Source organism: Triturus cristatus, chromosome 3_1 (genome assembly GCF_964204655.1).
Source record: "Triturus cristatus chromosome 3_1, aTriCri1.1, whole genome shotgun sequence".
In the NCBI taxonomy this organism is placed as follows: domain Eukaryota; kingdom Metazoa; phylum Chordata; class Amphibia; order Caudata; family Salamandridae; genus Triturus; species Triturus cristatus.
In genome coordinates, this window is record NC_140583.1 from 559,280,548 (window position 1) to 559,303,966 (window position 23,419).

Sequence of the window (23,419 nt, forward strand, 5' to 3'; positions counted from 1 at the left end):
GTATAGCTCATCAGTGTGTGTTATTGCACCAGACTTTAATCATGAGTTATTTCAGTGGCATTAAAGAACAGGAAAGTGAATGCATAATCACTCTTCACTATTGTTAATAAGGAGCCAAATTTCGTAACCTTCATTGGTGAGAAAATCAGAAATCTAGGCTACACCTATACAGGACCAATGCCATTGCAATCCTGTTTAGTCGATTCCTAAGGCAATGGAAGATAGAATTTCATTGTCAACCATTTTCCCCCACGTATATTCGATTACAGCTTCATGATAGGTTAACTAAAGCAATGCAAACGTCCATGTTCATTCTTATTTCTACTCTCATTCGTGCACATTGCATTCATGGCAGTGGTTCTTGGGGGTGCATTACAGAGATATACTAAGCTGTACTTCATATTTAGGACAAGGGGCTCGTGTAGGTTGTATCATATCTTCCTTTTGAAATGAAGTCCCATTGCAACCCAACACTAATGACGTCCTGGTTCATTGCGATGGTGAGGGCACTAAAATCTAAACCCAGGGCCATTGGAATTTAGCCACACTAGAGGCCCAAGTTTTGCGGTAGCTTCGAATACATTTTGCAGCAAGAAACAGCAAATTATGCAAAACAATTGTCAATTTTATTTCACCATTTCACACTTAAAAACATTAATTCTGCCAAAAAACATTAATTCTGTCTGGGCAGACGTTTCACCACATCTTACCAGGTGAACATAAAAACACAGAATTTGGTAATAAAAAGGTGACTAGTCAAAATTTGCAATGGGATTGTCACTACGCAACACCACGTGTGCCACTTTTCCTATTACCTTTTGATCCGATTTAGCGAGAAGAAACAATAGAGTCACATGATTCACCTCACATATGTAGGAAGCCCAATACCGGTCGGTAACGGCCGATTTTCGGTAAAAATCCCGTTACAGACCGGTATTCAGGCTTCTGGTATGTAGGGGGCACATTTCAGGATTCGGTAATTTACCGAATCTGTAAAATTACCGAATCGGTACTTTTACCGATTCGGTAAATACCGAATCCTGAAATGAGATGTAGGGGGAGTGTGTGGGTGTTGTGTGGATTCGTTATTTACCACCAACTAAAAGTTGGTGGTAAATGACGAATGGCTTTGAAAATGCATTTTTTGGCACTTAGAAGTGTGCAATGTGGCAGACATACATGCCCTTAGGGCATGTATGTGTGCCACATGTGCACACATGCAGGAATCAGGGGTGCACCAGGGTGTCACTGTGACACCCTGCCACCCTTGATTGTGCTCCCCCCATTACCGAATCGGTATTTACCGATTCGGTAATGGTAACTGGCTTCCCATTGATTCCTATGGGCCTCCTGGCCCATAGGAATCAATGGGAAGCCAGTTACCATTACCGAATCGGTAAATACCGACCCATTCCGAATTGGTAAATATTACCGATGGATTACCTACATATCATTTACCACTTCATAAATACCGAATCGGTAAAATTCGGTATTTATGAAGTGGTAAATGTTAGGCCACCTACATATGGCCCATAATCTACTGAGAAACACAACATATTTATTAGATACAACCAATCCAATTCAGTTTCTACATTGTTACCACATTTCTAACTTTCCCAAGGTTCTGTGACAATTTTAAACAATTTGATTTCACAGAGGCGTTTGTAGGAAACCATGTTGCTTTGATGCAGTCTACCTAGTCCTGTGCATTAGCTACTGATTCATTTACAATATGTCAGGAATCCATGATGGATATACCATGGACTCCCTATATATGGAGAATACAGTAATCTGTAGGGATGTTTAGTACCATTTATGATCTAATGCCTAACCGGCAGGCTGCTCTTGCCTCTCTACCAAAAACAACTGTTGATGGACAGAATGCAGAACAATGTCATACATTCAGCCCAGTACAGAGATCTGGGCCTAAATCCATTGTTTTGTTGCTCACCATGCCATACCAGTTTGAACCCAGCCATATGCAAATCAGTCTTGACCCTGTGCCTCATGGGAACAGTCCAGCCCGAACTGCCAAGCCAGGTCCTCCCAAGGCTCCGTCCATTATCCCCTTTGGTATCGCTTTGTTCGCCCTAAGTTGGCAGGGTATGCCCAGGCGTGGGTCCCTTGCTCACTTTGCCACTGGATTCAAGATAGCCTGGCTGATGAGGGTTATGAACCCAAAACCAGTTCCAGGATGCTTGTTTCCGGTCCAGGGAAGACATGGCTTGGCAGTTCGAGCTGGACTGTTCCCATGAGGGACAGGGTCAGACTGATTTGCATATGGCCATGTCTGCACTGGGGTGGTGGAGTGAGTTAAAGAATGATGATGGATTAAACCCAGATCAGTTGACTGGGGGTGAGTGTTTGATTTGCTCAAAGGCTCCGTCCATTAGCCCCTTTGGTATCGCATTGTTTGCCCTAAGTTGGCAGGGTATGCCCAGACGTGGGTCCCTTGCTCACTTTGCCACTGGATTCAAGATAGCCTGGCTGATGAGGGTTATGAACCCGAAACCAGTCCCAGGATGCTTGTTTCCGGTCCAGGGAAGACATGGCTTGGCAGTTCGGGCTGGACTGTTCCCATGAGGCACAGGGTCAGACTGATTTGCATATGGCCATGTCTGAACTGGGGTGGTGGAGTGAGCTAAAGAATGATGATGGATTAAACCCAGATCAGTTGACTGGGGGTGAGTGTTTGATTTGCTCAAAGGCTCCGTCCATTATCCCCTTTGGTATCGCTTTGTTCGCCCTAAGTTGGCAGGATATGCCCAGACGTGGGTCCCTTGCTCACTTTGCCACTGGATTCAAGATAGCCTGGCTGATGAGGGTTATGAACCCGAAACCGGTCCTAGGATGCTTGTTTCCGGTCCAGGGAAGACATGGCTTGGCAGTTCGGGCTGGACTGTTCCCATGAGGCACAGGGTCATACTGATTTGCATATGGCCATGTCTGAACTGGGGTGGTGGAGTGAGCTAAAGAATGATGATGGATTAAACCCAGATCAGTTTACTGGGGGTGAGTGTTTGATTTGCTCAAAGGCTCCGTCCATTATCCCCTTTGGTATCGCTTTGTTCGCCCTAAGTTGGCAGGCTATGCCCATACGTGGGTCCCTTGCTCACTTTGCCACTGGATTCAAGATAGTCTGGCTGATGAGGGTTATGAACCCGAAACCGGTTCCAGGATGCTTGTTTCCGGTCCAGGGAAGACATGGCTTGGCAGTTCGGGCTGGACTGTTCCCATGAGGCACAGGGTCAGACTGATTTGCATATGGCCATGTCTTAACTGGGGTGGTGGAGTGAGCTAAAGAATGATGATGGATTCAACCCAGATCAGTTGACTGGGGGTGAGTGTTTGATTTGCTCAAAGGCTCCGTCCATTATCCCCTTTGGTATTGCTTTGTTCGCCCTAAGTTGGCAGGGTATGCCCAGACGTGGGTCCCTTGCTCACTTTGCCACTGGATTCAAGATAGCCTGGCTGATGAGGGTTATGAACCCGAAACTGGTCCCAGGATGCTTGTTTCCGGTCCAGGGAAGACATGGCTTGGCAGTTTGGGCTGGACTGTTCCCATGAGGCACAGGGTCAGACTGATTTGCATATGGTCATGTCTGAACTGGGGTGGTGGAGTGAGCTAAAGAATGATGATGGATTAAACCCAGATCAGTTGACTGGGGGTGAGTGTTTGATTTGCTCAAAGGCTCAGTCCATTATCCCCTTTGGTATCGCCTTGCCTCTCTACCAAGCATGCTCAGTCTTATAAATCTGCAGGAAAGTCAGTATGTCTAGATTAAATATGATGTAAGTGTGTCTAATGTAATGGCATGGCACAATCCCATGACAAGATAAGGTGAACTCATCTGAGCTTGAAGCTATATGCATAATCTACCATGTGTTTTTAACACATCTAGGTGTGAAGCGATATGTGTAATTTGCAAGGATTCCTTTAACTTGCAGGTGCATGAGGTCAGCGTATAGTGAGATGTTCTCAAATGCTTCTGTGGTCTTAAATAGTACCTTTGTGAGGGATTGCCCTATAGATTCCTCTCTCACTCCCTGAGAGGTCAGGATGAAATGAGGTCATCAAATTTTTTTTTCAATGATGAAACACGTCAACAATTATTCCAACTGAATAGGGTTCAGCAGAGAGCTAAGACCAGAGATGTTACAGTGCCTTTTTAAGTATGCACACAGCTCACTGCTTAAAGCTGATTTATAAATATTTCAGTTCTATGTTGGTCCAGGACAATTGCAGCCTCAACACCATTCTGCAAATCAGGACCTCTGGTGCATCCAAGTCAATCTTGAATCTGGGAAACCCAATCTCTGAACCATAAATTACAGTTGACACTGCCATGGCCACAAATGAGCTCTTAAACACAGAAGTTAAAAGATCTCAGTAATCATGGTTGAATCTTACTAAATACACACAGTTATAGCTACCCTAAAGTTGTGATGAATTACATTAGGTTACTGTGTCCTTGATAGCACTACTTAGTAGGAATGCTGGGCATGTCAGAAATTGTGAGGTGACGTTATAATGTTTACGCGGTATTTGCATGCTAGTGTGATATTTTGTGACACTGCATACGTGAGATAAAAGCATGTTTTACTTTTATTGTGAGAGCAGTTCACAACCATACCCCAACTTGGGTCTTGTATGCCCTATGGGAGGAGGGTTTTAGGGACCCCTGTAGTCACACTCTAAGGAAAGTAAATATATTGAAATAATTTTTCAGAAGTTTAGGTTAAGGTTATAACCTCACACACATACTCGCTGTAAGCGATTGCTGGGGAAACACACTCCATTCTCTCCCGCATACTGTTACTTCCTCAAGGTGCGTCCTTCGCCATACACCTAGATACGTCCGCTCCTTCTCCCCAACAGTGTCGGAATAGAGGCTGAGACACTACGTTGGGGGAAGTTTGTGAGCTGCTCTCACAATAAAAGTAAAGAAATGCTTTTACCGCACATTTGCAGTGTCAAAAAATATCACACTAGCATGCAGATACTGTGTAAACATTATAGCGTTACTTATGTCTACCTTACAATTAAGGCACCTTAAATACTTATTTGAGTAAATATTTATTTATGTATCTATAGGTATCTAAGAACCACACATTAGGTTAGAGGTACACATAAATCACCTTAACAAGTAGGCAAAATCTAATATTATGTTGCTAAACAAGGAGCCCATCTTTCGTCCCAAAGAATGCCGAAAACTCATCAGAGCCATAGGCAGAAATATGTCGACGATGGTAACAGTGGTGATGCGGTAATAGCTCTCCTAATCCCCACATTACAGATTTTAATACCAAGTAATAGCCTACGATTAAATGCAACTTGGGATATTACATAGGTTTTTAAATTCACTATTCACGTGGGCCCCCACTAAAATAATTAGAAATGCCTCCCTGTCTTCAGGTGTAGGCACGCTCTCTATCAAACCGTGTTTTTAGAGAGTGAGGACTGCCTATGATGAAGCATGATACCTGATAGTGTGTGAGGACAGCCCTTCACAATTTTCGACATGCCCAGCACTCCTACTAAGTAGTTCTAGCAGGGACACAGTAACGTAATGCAATTGACCACAACTTTAGGGTAGCTATAACGGTGTGTAAATAGTATATTTGGAAGCCAGCTAACCCTAGAGACCCCATAGCCTCTAGTTCCCTCCCCTGGATATTACTGAGGGTTATGTGTTGATATAATGAATCTTACTAAACTCCCTTTTGAGGCACTGAGAGATGGCCATGGGTGTGCTTGGAGTAAGATATTGCCATCATCCAGAAATGAGCGTACAAGGGCTTGAACAGCAGTTCTGATGTTCATTTCCGGAAAAAATGGTTTGACGATGTTTAGAACAGTCTACTATAAGAAACAATGGTTCTGTCGGGCAAAGACCAACAATTACTTTGTTCTACGAATGGATCAAGACACAATTGAATACATCAATTATGGAAGAGAGTATTCTCTTTGTAACAGTGACCACAGAAAATATGAAGTACAAATCACATATACCATGTCAACATACAAATCACGATAAAGTCAAAGTCAAATTTAGTGGGTGAAATGCTGTTCTTTATATATAAATTGCATCATTCATATAGGCACCCACATCATTTATAACAAAGCACGGTTACCAAAGTAGTACACCATAGAACAAGTTTGTGAATCAGTGAAAAAGTGACATGAGTGACAAAATTGTGCATAGTATATACAAAAATGAATACAAATGATCTTTATGTACACGATAAAAAGAAGAGGGCCAGTTTCAAAGAAAGTTGCAATGACACAGTTTCATGAATCAATCAAAGTATGTATGGAAACAGGTCTTGAACTGGTCCTAGCTATTGTCGTCGACATTTCAACCCAGTATAAGCGACACTAAATCGTCAAGCGGGTCTTCATCAGGACTTAAAATAAACGATGGCAACCTAGCCGTGGGTCTAGGATGGCCTAACAGTCAAGTATTCAGGAGACAAATTAATCATCCAATGGGGATTTTTGGTAAACTTCAAATGTATTTGATATTCAGCGTTAGCCACTCGCGCTGTCACACCACCTTTCGTTGTGGGGAGAAACGTTTAGAACAGAGCAGATACCAGGCATCTTTGTGTTTTTTTGGCAATGTGTTCCTTGTGGGTGAGGTTGGTGTTCAAGGTGAATCCAGAGTGATTTGGCATTCAATGAGAGTTGGTGTTCAAAGCCGTCAAGGTTCAAATCATTTAGCCAGATGTGTACTGTATTGTACTGTATTTTGTTTATTGTTCTTGACAAAGAATAGGAATTCTGGTTTGGTTGGGTTGAGCTTCAGATTGCCACTGGACATCCAGGTCTGGATGATGCACAAGCAGTATTTGATATGAGACCGTCAACGTCTGAAACAGAGCCGACTATAATTTAAAGTTGTGTATCATCAGTATATTTATGATTCTTGATGCTGTTATCTTTGAGTAAAGGACCAAACAGTTATATATAAAGGTTAAAGGTGACAGAAGACAATATCGAACCTGCGCGACTCCACATGTGATCAGATCTTTTGTGAACAACGTTGTGTGTGTTGGAAAGGTAGGGGAAGAACCAATGAAGGACATTTCCGGTGATACCCATTTGTGGCTCGAGGGTGCTTATGAGGGTGGGATGGTTGACTGTGTAGAAGGGATCTGAGATGTACAGCAATAACTGGAGCTTGTTGTCATCTTCATTAGTGGTCAAGAGGGCATCGCCTCAAATGTGTAAGGTGGCAGTCTCTGTGCTGCAGTGTGATCTGCACCCGGACTGGTAGGTGTGCAGAAGATGGTTACCACTGATGTGATCTTGGAGTTGAACACAGACAGCTTTTTCAATTATCTTGCCAATAAATCGTAGGTGAGTGATGAGCCTAGCAGTTGACGTGGACCTCAGGGTCTGGTGGAGGTTTCTTTAGGAGTAGGGGTGATCTGGCCAGTCTTGAAAGCTTCTGGAGAGATGCCTTGAGTGAGTGGAGGCATTGACAATGGTAAGTAGGGGTAAGAGAACATCTCCAGAGAGAGTTCTGATAACTGTTCTTTGTAAGATATCATGTTCATAAGCAGTGGGTTTGAGATTATTTAGTGTGCCAGCCAGATGTGTGACAGTTAGGGCTTTGAAGGAGGACCATTGCATGATTTTATGGGAAGGAGTTGGTGTGAGAGATGAATATATGGCAAGCAGCTCAAATGAGGAGCACAAGTACAAACAGAAAGCCAGGTGCAGCAGTTACCTAAGTGCTGGAAATGTCAGATCAACCTGTAGTGTGAAGCCTGCACAGGGACTTGTAGAGGGAAAAGCTACACAAGGGGAAAAGGCATAAAAAGTGAAACCAGGAAATAATGTATGGATCACAGCAGGGACAGAGAAAAGGTTGCATGTACATGTCAGTGAATCATTCGGAATTGGTAAATAATAGAACAAAGATGGCTGCACTTGCAGGACGTGATCATGGAGAAGATGAAGGAAGAGCAGGACCACAGATACCAGAATGCATACTTATAGTAAAGTAAAAACTACGATTGGAGTGAACAATGGCCAGAGGAGAGCAATGTGTGCTCAAGTGTTCTATAGTAATGAAGGCTGAAGGCATGCTCCCGCCCGACTCTCGTGAACTCCTCCTAGTGGCAGAATTGCAGAATCCTGACTAACATTTTACTTCCTGACACCACCTTCTGTTTTAATTTTTTTGATTTCACCACCACGTGGTGATTCATTAGAGCTGTGGATCTTGTAGCCTCCACAAATAATATATTGTTGCAGGAGTTATCTTCATGTAGGCGATCTCTTTCTAGAACTTGTTAATGGAATCACCCTAGAGTATTTGGAGTACTCTTACCCCGATGCTGCATGGTGTACAGAAACTGGTTGGCCCTGGATACGGTCAATCATACAAATAAGCATTATTGAAAAGTGGTATTTCTAGTTACGAAGGCAGTTTTTAACGAGGAATCTAACCAAAATAATATCAAGAAGGAAAATGAAAAAAATTGTAAAGTGTTTTCCTTTTTGATATTTTTTGCAACAATAACTGGAATATATCAGCAAAAGATCTGATAATATATTTCTCTCATTGGACTGCATGATAGGAACAAGCAAGGTGAGATAGTATGGGAAGTGCCAAAAGAGGAAAGACTTGGGATGGGTATGCACCAGAAATGCAGGTGCCAGCCTTTGAAGTGGAGGGGTTCTCTATACTACCACACATCTTGTTCTGGAAAGTTCTTCCTTTCCCCAGTAAAGTCTTCAATAAGTCCAGGGTGGCAAGACTAGTGTTAGGTTTCTTTGGTGTGCTGGAGACACAGGCAAGTTCTTTGAACTGTAAGTGGGACAAGGCACAGCCCCCCTGCCATACTGGCATGAGGACTCATCCTGCCCACACCTTGACCCTTTCTGTGTCGCTGTCTGGGAGGAATACACCATTCACAGTCATGTGACCCAGAATACTGGCGAAGGGCATAAATGGTTAGGACAAGATAATGCCAACTTTCTGAAGGTATTTTTAGAATTGAGACTTTGAAATCCAACATTACCATTAAATAGGATTTTAAATTACAATTCAGTTGATTGTTAATATCATATCTCTATCTGCTCCAAGTCAAACATTATCACTTCTTAAATGTAATGAGGTAACCCAATGTCAGTCAGTCAAAGTATCTTTATTCAGTCTTTACATAGAGATCATAAAAGAGCATAATATAATTAAGGATAGATGCACAAAGGGCTTATCTTAACAGCATAAATATTAATAAAAATAGGTAAACAGACAACAGATTCCTGCTTCAGAAAACATTATAGAAGGATAAAAGTCATCCTACTACACGGAAGTAAATCATAAAAATGTGGACTTGGAACATTATTATTAAGTCAGGTAACAAATAACATCAGTGCAAGGTAGACTGCCATATAAGGTGCATTCAGTGGGTAGCTAACTTCTTCCTCAGCCTTTACCCATATATCGATTTCTTGCATTGTAAAAACATTTTAAGGAAGCCGCTTTCACTAAAACAATTATATGAAGTGCTTAACATCTGAAAATACAGTAGGGCTTCCCTATTTTTCTTAAATGCAAACAGTATCAAAATGTGCTAAATAAATGATAGCAAAAAATGACGAGACTGTGAGAGCTCCAACATTAGATAAAAATACCTGATCTTCCGTAGCTAAAACAAAATAACAAAATATTTGAAAAGGGAGTGCTTACTAAAAACCTCCTATATGCTTTGGGAGAAAATGCACTCTGCATGACAAAACTTTTCCAACCTTTTCTCCTGTTTGGATTATGTGTCATGGGCAGTAAACATTTCAGGGAAGCCAATATCGCTGAAGGATTTACCCTAACGGGCTATACCGGCCATTAAAGGCCCACTCCAGCGTTAAAGGCCTGAGCCGCCGACCAGGGCCTTGAACAAGGGATCGGTCCTTTATTGGCCAGTATAGCCCAGCTACAGAGGGCTATAAGGATATTAGAACATCCCACCACTAGAGGGCAGAATGTTATAACAAATAAAGCAAAGGCCTCACGAAATCTCCTCGGGCTGCATGAGGCCTTTGTTCACAGCAACACCTGTGAACAGAAAACATTGGAATGTTGGAGCTCTGGACTTCTGCCAGCCATTAGAAGCCCAAGCACTCCATTGTCTTTCATTGTGCACCCAACATTCCAATGTTCTAATATAGCCTTCGAGCCCGAGGTAGCAGGCTCTACTGCCCATTAAAGGCCCAAACCAGTGTTCGGTGAGGGGCTTTAACAGGTGATCGGGCCTTTGATATCCGTAGAGCGTGCTACGGAGGGCTCTAATATTATTAGAACATTCTGCCCCTAAAGGACAGACTGTTCCAATTTGTAAAAACAAAGGCCTCTCGGAGCCCGAGGGGGTTTGAACCCCCTCGGGCTTTGTGAGGCCTGTGTTCACACCAACAGCTGTGAAATGAAAACATCATTGGAATATTGCTCTCTGGGCTTCTGCCAGCCAGTAGAAGCCCGGAGCACTCCATTGTCTCCAATGGAGCGCTCAATATTCCAATGTTCTAGTGAACTTCAATGTTAGTCAATGGGACAGTTAAAAATGACATTTTCTCTGCTAGAACATGCAAAACTAAAACTTGCATGTACTACTTTTCTTTTTTAAATGCAATGTACTCTGCCCTATAAGCCTTTAGGGTCTTCTTTAGGGGTGATGTATATATTAAAGAAAAGGTTTAGGGCTGGCAAAAGGTTTATTTGCTAGATCGAAATGGCAGATTAAAACCGCACTCTAGGCTTCAGTGGCAGTTAGTGGGGCACAATGAATGCTGCAGGCCTATTGGTAACATACATGCCCTGGGTACATGTGGTATCATCTAGTAGAGACCAACAAGAAAAGTTACTAATTGGGTGTAAGCCTATTTTATCATGTTTGGTTGGAGGTAACACAAGCACATTAGTGCTGGTTAGCATGGACAAAGTGCACAGAGTCCTAATGTCTCAAAATAAAATTCAGCAAAACAGGAGGAGTTGAGGTTTGGGGGAAATTACACCAATTATGTCAGGTCTAACAGACAAATTGTCCCCGTCAGCAAACCCATTGGGAACTGCACAATCTCATCTCTCTTTCACCGTCATGGTGTCCTAATCTTCCATGAAGATAGACTTCACAAATTACCTTCACAAGATTACCTTCAGAAATATGATATTCACTTCAACATTGTCTCACTGATCCTCGGACTCTTGTGCAATCATCTCATAAAACTTTTCACTCAAAAACTGAACAAAAAAATGGAACAAAGATTTTACAAAATATATTTTATGAAAAATGTAACATTGTGCTCACATTGCTTCTCGATTGTACTGAGTGATCGCTCAGCATTTAGAGGATTTATAGAGGGAGCAATTAGATGGGAAGATCAATCAATCTGTGCACTATCCGTATCCGCTTCTGGGCAGCTGGAGCAGGAGAAGCTGAATTTGTGGTGCAAGAGGTTTATTGGCCTGTACTGAGTGATGGAATTCGAAAATGGATAATAAGCCTTGAGAATGTAGGGATCCACCCTCCAACCCCTTCCCCCATACCCTTCCGAATGAAGTGTCACTAGCTTACCGTCCAGACAAATGATTTGTTTTGGTTGGAAGGCAAACCTTGGATATCTTCGTAGATACAATGTGATAACAAACTTGCCTAGGCAGTCTGGGTGCAGCCATGCAGAGTTTTATGTACTGCACATAGAGTATTGATTTCCTCTCTCTCCGCGCTAGAGTAGGTGGGTGAAATGTGTTCTCGCCACTTCAAGCTGAGTATGACCTGGGCTTCGTAGTTCTGTGCTCGCTTGAGCTTGGCCAGTGCTTTGGAAGGGAGACTCCATGTATTCCATTGCTGTAGTCCACCTAGAGAGGATGCTCCAAGAATTAGGACGAGCTGGTGTAAAATCTGTAGTAGTGTCAGGGTTCCTTGGGGGACTGACATACGGGAACGAGGCACTGAGTACTGTAAAGTGGCAGCAGTGATTCAGTGAGCGAAGTGGTTACAAATAACAAGAGAGGAGGAGAAAATGGTAAGTGATACAGGAAGGAATGTGTAACGACCACATCACCTTGATTTTCTACACAAGGGGAAACGCTTTAAAACATCATTTATATAAAGACGGTGCTCTTTTACCGCGTGACACCAATGTTGGCATTCATTGAAGCCAGGCTGTCTGTTTTTCAGCTTAGGCTTGCTTTCTCGCCTTCAAACACTGCATGACAGACAGTTGCTATTATTGGATTCCTTTAACAAAACAAACAATGGAGCAGTCTCTGTCGGGATGGCGGCCAGGGCTTGCCATGGACGAAGATAAATGCAATATTAAAGAGACACCAACCGCCCTGCTGCTCCCATGATTTTGGGGGACAATTCAACACTGGAGAGAGATGAATCACTTAGTTAGTTTTCCTCGGGAAAGGTTTTTGTGAAACAACAACCACATAAAAATGTATGATTCCCACAGCCTTTGCATTTTTACTTGCATTATAATTACATGTATCTAGCGCTTCCCACCTGGGTTCCTAGTGAAGGGTGCGTGAATAAACAGAGGTGCATGTTTGTAACTTCATATCCAGGCTTCAGCGGGTTCCCTCTAACTAAATACCCTCGGCTATATTTGCCTAGCAACACGCCTCGCGCTGAAGTCCTTTGTGTTCCGGGGGTTTCGTTCTTTGTGTGTGAAAGTTTACCATGCAGCGCGGCCAACGCTGTCTCGCCGCTATGCAAAGTGCTACTCTCACTGCATATTAATGCCTTCTGCCTTTATTAGTGCGTCCTATCTACATTCGCGCTGTGCAAAGTTCTTTTAAAAAAAAAATTCTCTTAAAATGCTGGTGGAATAGACTACGGAATGGTGTTGCTCGTGTAGTTGATGTCGACCACTAGATATTTTACTTGAAAGAACCTGATTTGTCGTAGCATTTCCATATAATTGAATCTTATGTAAACAAAAAGAGAGCGAGGAACAAGATGACTTGTCCTTTTCCCATATAAGATACAGATAAACACAATGGACAAGTTCTATAGCGAGGAATCTGCGGTCAAAAGCTTTTTGCCGTTACCTTCAGAAAGAATGAGAAGGAGTGCAAACAACTATAGATTATTTTAGGAAACCCCTTTGCATAAAACTGCAGCTAACATGGTGTATACAACCTGACCACGCCCTCATCTGATATCAGGGATTGTCATTTATCCATCACACGCAGCCTCCTTGAGGATTCCCTTCGAGTCTCTCATTAATTGTAATAACATCCTGATACACCGTAAAACGCACGCTCCTGAAATAGGATGTACCCACACAGTTGCGTTTACACGCCACTAAATCCGCCTATTGCTAATTTTTAATCATTCGTAGGTATCATTAAATGCAACCATTTGAACTCCTGATAACTTTATTATACACAGTACGCTCTCTAAGTAAACACATAATCGCGCCTATACGCATGCGCTGTCTCTATGAGCATCAGCGCTCTAGACGCTCGCGCCAGTACCACGCGTGACCACACAAGCATTTCCTTTTCAGCATCAGCACAGTCAACCGCACACGGCACAACTAGCGGATTCGACCGGCTGCGTAGGTCATTACGTCCTTCTCTCCCCTGGCAAATGTGAGTACTAACATTCGTGTATCCGAAGCAGGAGCCGCCTAAAACCAAAAACGGAGTATCCCTTACTTGTAAAACTTTATTTACTATAATCTATACCTTTGAATATCTTCATATTTCGATAAGGTCAGTACGGGACACAGCAGACCGAGCGGATCCATGAGGCATAACGTACTCTTGTGAGACCGCCATTGTCAGTCTTCCATGTTGTTAGTCTGAAGTTTGTGTTTTTATGTTTAATGTGATTCTCACCTAACAAGAACCACGCGCTACTACTATATACGCATCGTTGTTTTTAAAATGACAAATGCAATATTTTACTCAACAAAGCCAATAAGCGATATCATCTAAGAGGACAATGTGCCCCTTTTTATTTATTTTTTATTTTATTTTCATGCGCTATTATCACTAAACTTTCATGTTCCCGTGGATTCCCCTGTTATCATCTAGAACCACCGGGGCACATTGTAGCCACGCAAGTTCTTTGTGGATAGTCATTATGCATGCCTCCACCCTGTCACATGCATGATGCCATCATCTACAAATATAGGAGCACGCATTAATGATGCATGACAAACAACTATACGCGGTGCACTTGCATTTATTACATTTTTTTATTTACAGGTACTCCAACCAGAGGATTCGTGAATAATTCCACAATCCACCACACTCACAGCACACTTTAGGGTGTGTGCTGATATTTACACCCACGTGGCCCCCTTTTTGGTCACGCACATTCTTGGTCCTGACGAAAGCCTTACGATCTAACCCAGAGGCTGAAACTAGTAGACCTAAATATCTATTAGGGATACCGGGGTATATACCATACCCCTTAAGAGATCCCGCATTTGTTTTTACTTATGTCCTAGGACCCTTCCATTAAAATGTTTTCAAAAAGGGCATTCCTAGAGACATTTTTAGCTCATAACTGCACTTCACATAGCACGTCACTTATCTTCACCAAACAACCTGCTCCGCTGTAACTCAGGCGTTGTAGCACAGCTGGATTGCATTAGGTGATCCAGCTGGGCCCCGATGATGAAGCATGCCACCTACCAGGTAGGTGGGTGAGGGGTTTCCTAAAACAATCTATAGTTGTTTGCACTCCTTCTCATTCTTTCTGAAGGTAACGGCAACAAGCTTTTGACCGCAGATACCTCGCTATAGAACTTGTCCATTGTGTTTATCTATATAATTGAATCTACATACATGAGCTGTGAGCGTCACTTTAGAGATTACACGAGTTAAATGGAATGGTGCTCCATAAATCGCCGTTGTACACGGATGTGATAGTTTATTTTTGTTGGTCAAATTTGAGTATTAGTAAAAAAAAAAGAGAACAGAGACTAGTACTAGGCTTTAATAACTGACAGTAATCGAAATAAAAATGTGCATTCCCTGAAAACTGAGATTGTGACATGTGAAAGCGTAACTTTTCACCTAGATTTAACATGGCTAACTGATTTCAGAACTTCTCACACCTCAATCAATTATCGAATCCTAATTTTTTTTCTTTTTTTCTTTTCTCACTAGGTGGCTGGACTCACCATGTCAGTCAGTTTTCACGAGAACCGCAAATCCCGCACAAGTACTGGGTCTATGAACATCTCATTGTACCATAAACCCACGCACCCAGATTGCGTTTTGTCCCGCCTCAACACACTTCGCAAGCAGTGTTTGTTCACAGATGTCACCCTTTGGGCAGGAAACCGATCCTTCCCATGTCATCGTGCGGTACTAGCAGCTTGCAGCCAATACTTTGAAGCCATGTTCAGCAACGGTCTGCGAGAGAGTTTGGATCACACTGTAAATTTTCATGATGGCCTCCATCCTGAAGTATTGGAACTGCTGCTGGACTTCGCATACTCCTCCAAAATTATTATAAATGAGGAAAATGCTGAGTCCTTGCTGGAGGCGGCAGATATGCTTCAGTTTCATGATATACGAGAAGCGGCAGCTGAGTTTCTGGAAAAGAATCTTTATCCAACCAACTGTTTAGGCATGATGTTACTGTCGGATGCCCATCAATGTCGAAGGCTTTATGAACTGTCCTGGAGAATGTGTTTGGTTAACTTTGAAACCATTCATGAGAGTGAAGACTTCAACAATTTGTCTAAAGATATCCTTCTAGACTTGATTGCCAGTGATGAACTAGAGATTGAAGATGAACAAATTGTTTTTGATGCCACCCTCCAGTGGGTAAAGTATGACTTGGATAGGCGGAAAGTTTATGTTCCTGAACTTTTGAAGAATATTCGCTTAGCATTACTCCCCTCAGCCTGTCTCAAAGAGGCAATGTCTTGTGAAGATTTGATAACTGAAGATGAGCGGAGTAGATTGATCATGGATGAAGCCATTCACTGTAAAAAGAAGATCCTTCAAAATGATGGTGTAGTCACTAGTCCTTGTGCAAAGCCTAGAAAAGCAGGCCACACCTTATTGATCTTGGGAGGACAGACGTTCATGTGCGATAAGATCTACCAAGTCGACCATAAAGCAAAGGAGATCATTCCTAAAGCTGATCTGCCAAGTCCCCGAAAAGAGTTTAGTGCCTGTGCTATTGGCTGCAAAGTATATATCACTGGTGGGAGAGGCTCTGAAAATGGTGTCTCAAAAGATGTTTGGGTGTACGATACTGTTCATGAGGAATGGACTAAAGCTGCCCCAATGCTGATTGCTCGTTTTAGCCATGGCTCAGCTGAACTAGAAAACTGTCTTTATGTTGTCGGAGGGCACACTGCTGTAGCTGGAACCTTTCCTGCATCTCCCTCTGTTTCATTAAAGCAAGTGGAGAAGTATGACCCGCTAACCAATAAATGGACAACGATGGCACCTCTAAGGGATGGTGTGAGTAATGCAGCAGTGGTTAGTGCCAGACTGAAGCTATATGTTTTTGGTGGCACTAGTATTCACAGAGACAGGGTTTCTAAAGTACAGTTCTATGACCCAGTTGAGAATCGTTGGACAATCAAAGCAGAGTGCCCTCAGCCCTGGCGCTACACTGCTGCAGCAGTCCTGGGCAGTCAAATTTTCATTATGGGAGGTGACACAGAATTCACAGCAGCATCTGCCTATCGCTTTGATTGTGAAATGAATCAATGGACTCGGATTGGTGATATGACAGCAAAGCGGATGTCGTGCCATGCTTTGGCATCTGGTAATAAACTTTATGTAGTGGGAGGTTACTTTGGAACACAGCGATGTAAAACCTTAGATTGTTACGATCCAACAACTGACTCATGGGATAGCATCACCACAGTGCCTTATTCGGTAATACCAACTGCCTTTGTGAGCACATGGAAGCATCTGCCATCTTGAGAAGGTTTTCTGTGTGACAAATAAAAAAAGTAGCTTGAAAAGGTAAGCTTTCTATGGTTAAACAGTTCATTATATCCTTGTCACAGATGCATGCTAATGTCTGTTAGGGTGTAAATGGTCTGGATTCCCAGGCCGACCCCCCGTAAACATATACCTGGATAAATTGTAGGCAGTGCCTTACTTCATATTCAGTAGTGATGTACTTTTAAGACAAACATATGAACACATGACAGAGAAGCAATTTTACAAAGCAACCGTACAAAGCTTTCATCTCTGTTACCATTAGTTTCTAGCTGAAGTTGAATATCCTTCATGTAATGTAATGCTTTATATTCTGCCTTCTATCTTCTTTGACTAGTATTCGTACAAGTTGAATCTATATACTGACCGTGCTATTTTTAGACAAAACAGTGGAGTTCTGGTAAAGCAGTTTCTAGCACCTTGTTTTAGTTCATAAGGGACAATATTTATTGGCATTTTCAATAAGACATTCTGTACTGTTCTTGACAGTCAAATGAGTTTCTCAAGATCCATTCTGGGGCTAGAATATTTGTTCTGATACACATACTAGGTCACAGTCCTTTAATGTGTGAAATGTAAGGCTGAGTGTACCAACTAAAGTGTTTCTGGGCTATTCATTTCTGCTTACAGTTTATGAAATGTAGTTAATTGCTAATTATCATCTCTTTATACTTGTTTTTAACTCATTTTAGTAGGAGCAACCTGCTCTATCAAAGTATCAAAAACATGCTTTTGTTTGCATCTGTTGACAAAATGGGACCTCACATTCATGTCTTATATTGAACCACCATCTTAATGTCTGTTTTTATTTCTAAAACACTTACTCAGTAATGTGTGGAGATTTGAGACCATACTTTTTTTTGTAATAGTTTTTAACAACCTCATGCATCCGAAGGCGATCCAGGACCGTGATGCAGACCTCTGTTTTTCCAAACACAAGAACAGATTGTAGGCGAAGCCCAAGTCTCGCTCCTGCTCTAAGTCACAGTTCATTCTCAGTCCTTATCACATGACTGTTCCCACAAATAAATCCACTTCCTACACAAAGTCTTTGGGTAGTTTGAAGTCCAAGCCTAAACATAAAAAGACAAGGGGAAAATCAATCCTTCCTGCCATTGTAGCTCGAAAGACAAGGCTCAAAGTCTTTGAGAAAAACATTGCCATCCTTTGAGATCCTTGGTATCAGAACCGCTTCCTCAGCTAGTCATGATATGCACAAGTTGTCCAAGCACTCATCGACCCCCCAGCTGATATCAGCCCTGAAGGAGGCCCTTCTGCTTATCTTTAGTGTGATCCCATTTCCTCCTAGCATGCCTTTAGGTCCTATGAAGCCTCAGAGTGACAGGAGCCTCTGGTATGATTACTACCAGCAGATCCTCTCCCAAAGCAGTCTGTCTCCTTTACCAAGCCTAAAGCAACTACGGTACAGACTTCCATACCAGCTTTAAGATCCACGCTTGTTCCAGTTCACTGATGACGATGCCAACTCTAGGGGGACTGACGGAAGGCCAAGTGCCGACTGCAATATCAGACCCCGATCTAACATCGGCCCGAGTTCCAATTGATGATGCTCAGCTGTCAGTAGAGGCTGCATTCTCTGACCCTGTACAAGATACACAAAGGGTCATGAGGACGCTGATGATGAGGATATGGCTGATGGTTTAGATCCTCCTCACTATATTAGTGATGCACTATGCTTTTATTAACAAAATGTCAGTGGGCTAGACACCTCTTCTGAGTTGGAGCTTTACTCACCACAAGAGCAACCAATGGAAGAAACCTCATAGTTTGAGCGGTCCAGAGTGCATCTGAGGGGCGAGATCTACAGTTTCCCCACCATAGAGATGAAAACGAACATTCTAACAGAAATTATCCACCTTGGGACACTATCATCAAAGCCCTTGCTGCTGTTTAATGATATCCTCACTGATGTCCTGATGCTACATTATCCAAGTCTTATTCTTGCCCGTCTGCCACTTGGCCAATAGCCTGGAAACAGAAGCCTGCGGCTGGTGAGCTGGGCTTTTGAACCAAGTATCCTACAGGCTTGTGGTGCTGGCTTCTACTAGTAAGGTCAATCCCAATTCCTCCCTGACAACTCCTCCAGATAGGGAATCCAAAATGACTGACAGTTTTGAAAAAACAATGTTCTCATCCGCAAGCTTTTCTCTTTGACATATAAATGTAGTTTGTCTGCTAGTAAGGTACACTACTCTCTAAGACATGCGCCCAAGAGATCTTGTTGTCAGTTCTGGAGGACCTTAAAAATTCTCTGGTTCCAGCGATAAATGATTGACAGGATGCACCCATGCATGCTTGGATACTCCTGTTTGCCTTGGCAGGGTTGTTGGCACAAGGGCAATGTGAAGGGTCCCTAATGGATATGCCCTTCAATGGGTCAAGAATATTTTGGGGAAAATTGACTTTCTGCTAGGGATATTTAAAGAAAGTTGTGCTACTATATGCTGTTAATGGTACTGATGTTAGCAAAAGTTTCCTCACCAATTCAGGAAATTCAGAGACTATTCCAGGGGCAATGTTACCCTTCCCAGTCGATGCTGCTGCAGACCGACAAGTCCTATTGGGGTAGCCGATGTGGCACCGCAGACACCAACCGTGTGGCACAACAAGGTCAACAATCCTCCAGTTTCTTCCCCACTGCAACAGCTATACCAAACCACTTTAGTTTGTATCAAAGGTTCAGGTCAGGCTGGTGGAGGATTCAATATTTCATACCCAGACAAAATATCACTAGATAGACGATCAGATTGTTATCGAATTCTCAGTTGCAAAGAAGTGCGTGGAGGTGAAAAACTAGGCCCCAGTTAGAAGTATAATCAGAAGAATAAGTTACTTACTTTTGGTAATTATCTTTCTGGTGGATAGTCTATCTAGCTGCAGATTCTTCGCTGTCCTCCCTGCCTTCCCTTTATGTGTAATGGCCTCTATAACATCTGAAATGTTCCCAAGTTTGAGATTAGCACACTGTCACCAAACAGCATTTAGGGGTGGCGCTTATATGCATATCTGGTCCATCACATCTGGAATGGTACAAAGCCAATGTGAAGCGGCACAATGCCACCTGTCTGCACATCTGTTGAAGTTCTCCACAGGGTGGCACCTGGGGATTTTCTAAAGTTGATAAATCTGCCGTTAGAGTATACTCCAGAAATAGTATTACCGAAGCCAATTAACTTGTTCCATTCATCTACAGTTGTGACCAAAGCTTAAGGACATTAAGTGCAGTGTTAGTAGTAGTCCGTTTTTTAGTCAACTGTCTCGGTTTCCAATTTGGCATCACAGCTGAACAGTTCCACAGTTTATATGGCATACCAAATTTAGACTGTCTACATCCCCAGCATTCTGAGGGAGGAAGGAACCGGTCTTTGAATAGTTTGAGAAGAGTCTAAAGCCCGTTTTGAAGTTGTTTAAAGAAAGAAAATGTAAGTCAAACTTCTCTGGGTTGCTTTATCGTGTGAAGTTAGAAGGGTCACCCATCAGTCCAGTTGTAACTCAGGTTTGATTTCCCATAGGTTTTCATGGCTGAAGTCACTAGTGGAGTAGGTTTTGTCATGAGAACTCTATACACACCTAATATTACTTCATTTTGATGTCTTCATATATGAAGATAGTTAAGACATTCGGTGGTTTCATACCTAGTCGATTACCCAGGAAATGTGACATTTGATTGTACTACCACAGGGAAGACATGGGTAGTTCAAATTAAGTGCACAGTTTTTTGAAGGGTTTGAGTGACCCCTAACCTATGACTTGTCTAACACAATCAGTTCCTTTAGTATCCCAGTAATCCCAGTGTACAGTAACCTCTTCCACGTTTAAGCCTGATTTTCCTAAAGAGCTGATTTTTACTAAAGAAGTCTTTCAGATGTGTCACCTCTTTTGGTAAAAATGTATGCTTGTTCAGTGTAGTCAGGCCCTATTTTCGATGTAGTATGTTTATTTTTATAATCGTCAGCCCACAATAAGGGGTGCAACAACGTGGCATATGGCAGGACACTTGGCAAGCCAAATAATATGGTATGTGGTAATTGGAGACTGCCAGATTCTGTGCATGCATGTAATTTAGTCTGCGTTAAAGGTCTGGAGGGGAAGTACTGTGCTACTCCGCAGACAATGCTGCAGTGGGGCCCTCCAATCTAGTTTGCTCTGCCCCATTCTTCCTCCTGGCATAGCTGAGTAATGCATCAAAAGGTCTCACCACGTTGCCTCACCAGCTGCCCACGTTTACAGGCAGAAAAGGCCAAAGGTTTATTCACCTCAAATTAGGCACAAACATGAGAAATAAGTAATTTCTTATACTGTTGTAATCTATCTTTGGATGCCTGTGTCCTCCAGTAAGACAGGGGTGAAATGTGTTCTATTCCAATGTTAAGCTGAACCACAAAACGATCTGTTATAACCCCTTACAACATGTCAGTGAGAAGCCATGATTAGCAGAGCCCCTTGCATCTATGCATGAAGACCTACCATGTATAGGTAAAAGGAATGCAAATTCCCTTTCACTGGGATGGATAATACGCCACATATCAATTAGGTTGTGGTCGGATATAGTGTCACATAGGAGTTCTCTGTCACTGTTGTTGCATTTATACATCCGTTAAGTCATGTATGTCATTGAGTCAATAGCAAGGTTCCAGTTCCCGCACTTGGCCTCCCATGGACTACCAAATTCAAAGCCTAGATATGCAGGAGAGGAAGCCTAGTTTATTAGAATTAGGTGCAGAAATTGAACCCCCACCCCCCAATCAGGGTCTTTCCAATTGTTCACAGTTTGACAAATACATAGCTGATCTCAGGATCTCAATAGGACCTCATCATGGTGTGAGCTAAGGTCTTTCTAAAAAGTATCGCCACACCACATTTCCTGGAGGTATCAAAAGAAAATGTAGATGAATCGAGATTGCACACAATCCAGCATCCACAGGGCACTCTGCCCACCCTATATCTCACAGACAGATGTAAGGTTATTGTCGTTTCCTTGATGTTGAGACAATGAAAAACCTTTCCCCTTTCATAAAATGTCATACTGTTAATATTTAAGGAGATGAAGACATACATGTTTTCTGCGGTAGTTCATGCTGCCATAATAGGAAGAAAAAAGGGCCAGTGTTACTGAGGTGATACGTAAGAAGTTTCTCCTTTGGTTCTTTGGTCGGAGGTGGTATTGCATAGAATGTGTGAGGTGTGTACAAAGGAGCTGTGCTAGCTTTAAGTCCATTTAAACAGAAGTCAAATACGGAGGGTGGTTTTAAGAGAGGGCTTGTGGTACTCCTGGGAAGTAGTAGGAGACAAAACAAGGACATGAACACAAGTGGCTTGTCCTGTTGACCACAAGCAGGTAACTTAGCTTCCTTCACACCAGGTGGATGCACCTGAGGTGTTCAAGTAAGCCAACAGACGGGGTAAAGAACTAATGTACATACACAGCACAGGAGATGAGTAGAAGGGTCAGGATAGTGATGATGTAGAAAGCACAGGCAGTAAGATAATTTTTCAGAAGTCCTAGGAGAAATGGTGTCTATTGGACACAATTGCAACATTGCGATTTTCCCACTGTCCTGGATCTTTTTCACACTGTTGAACCCAAAACGTTGTACCAAGTATACCCCTTTATCAGTTGGAACTTGGGGTAGTGAAATTATGTGGTCCATGGCTTACTCACTTTCTCATTGCCCCCCCTCCATCCCACTGTGCTTTTTCTTGAAAAGTAAGAGTTTAAAAAAAGTATTTTAATTATTAAGCACAGTAAAGTATAACACATAATTTTAGAGGGAAAATGTATACAGTTGACTGGGAAATTGTGAGGACAGCGATGGGGATAACCAGCTGTTTGACCCAGCCCTCTCTTCAGGGCCACCCTAAACGTTTTGCCTTCACCCTGTTTTGCTGAATTAGTTTTTGTGGACTTTAGGACTCAGTGTACTCTACCACTTCTAACCAGTCCTAAAGTGGTTGTCCTGTAAACATGGTAAATTTAGCATACACCCAATTGGCATATGTAATTTACTTGTGAGTCCCTAGTAAACGGGTATACCATATACCAAGGGCTTGTAAATTAAATGCTACTATTGGGCCTGCAGCACTAATTGTGCTAATCATTAAAGTAGACCTTTGAAAACATGTCTCAGGACCTCCCATTGCATCCTTTGTGTGCAGTTTTAAACTGCCAATATGAAGTGGCAAAATTAGCCTTGTGCCAGGCCTAAACCTTACTTTTTAATTCATAGACGTTACCCCATAGGGTAGGCCATAAACAGTCCATGGGGCAGGGTGCATTGTATTTAAATAGTTGGACATGTACTTTAAAGTTTTACGTGACTTGGTAGGTAAAACTCTCAAACTTGTTTTTCACTATTGCTAGGCCTGCCTCTTCCGTAGGGTAACATTGTGTTTCTTTATTACATTTAATAAGTGATAACGTTTGGCTGGGAGCAGGTAGGAAGGTCATG

At 42.5% G+C, this 23,419-nt stretch overlaps 1 protein-coding gene across 2 annotated transcripts in view; it reads left to right on the top strand.

Moving 5' to 3' along the window:
• The window catches only part of KLHL25 (kelch like family member 25), a 267,839-nt gene that overhangs the window by 98,120 nt on the left and 146,300 nt on the right, over window positions 1-23,419 (top strand). For both annotated transcript variants that reach the window (XM_085644475.1, XM_085644474.1), the window contains exon 2: window positions 15,144-16,970. In XM_085644475.1, the coding sequence (XP_085500601.1) occupies window positions 15,159-16,928 (1,770 nt within the window). In that variant the 5' untranslated portion in view covers window positions 15,144-15,158 and the 3' untranslated portion in view covers window positions 16,929-16,970. The remainder of the gene's footprint in view (window positions 1-15,143; window positions 16,971-23,419) is intronic.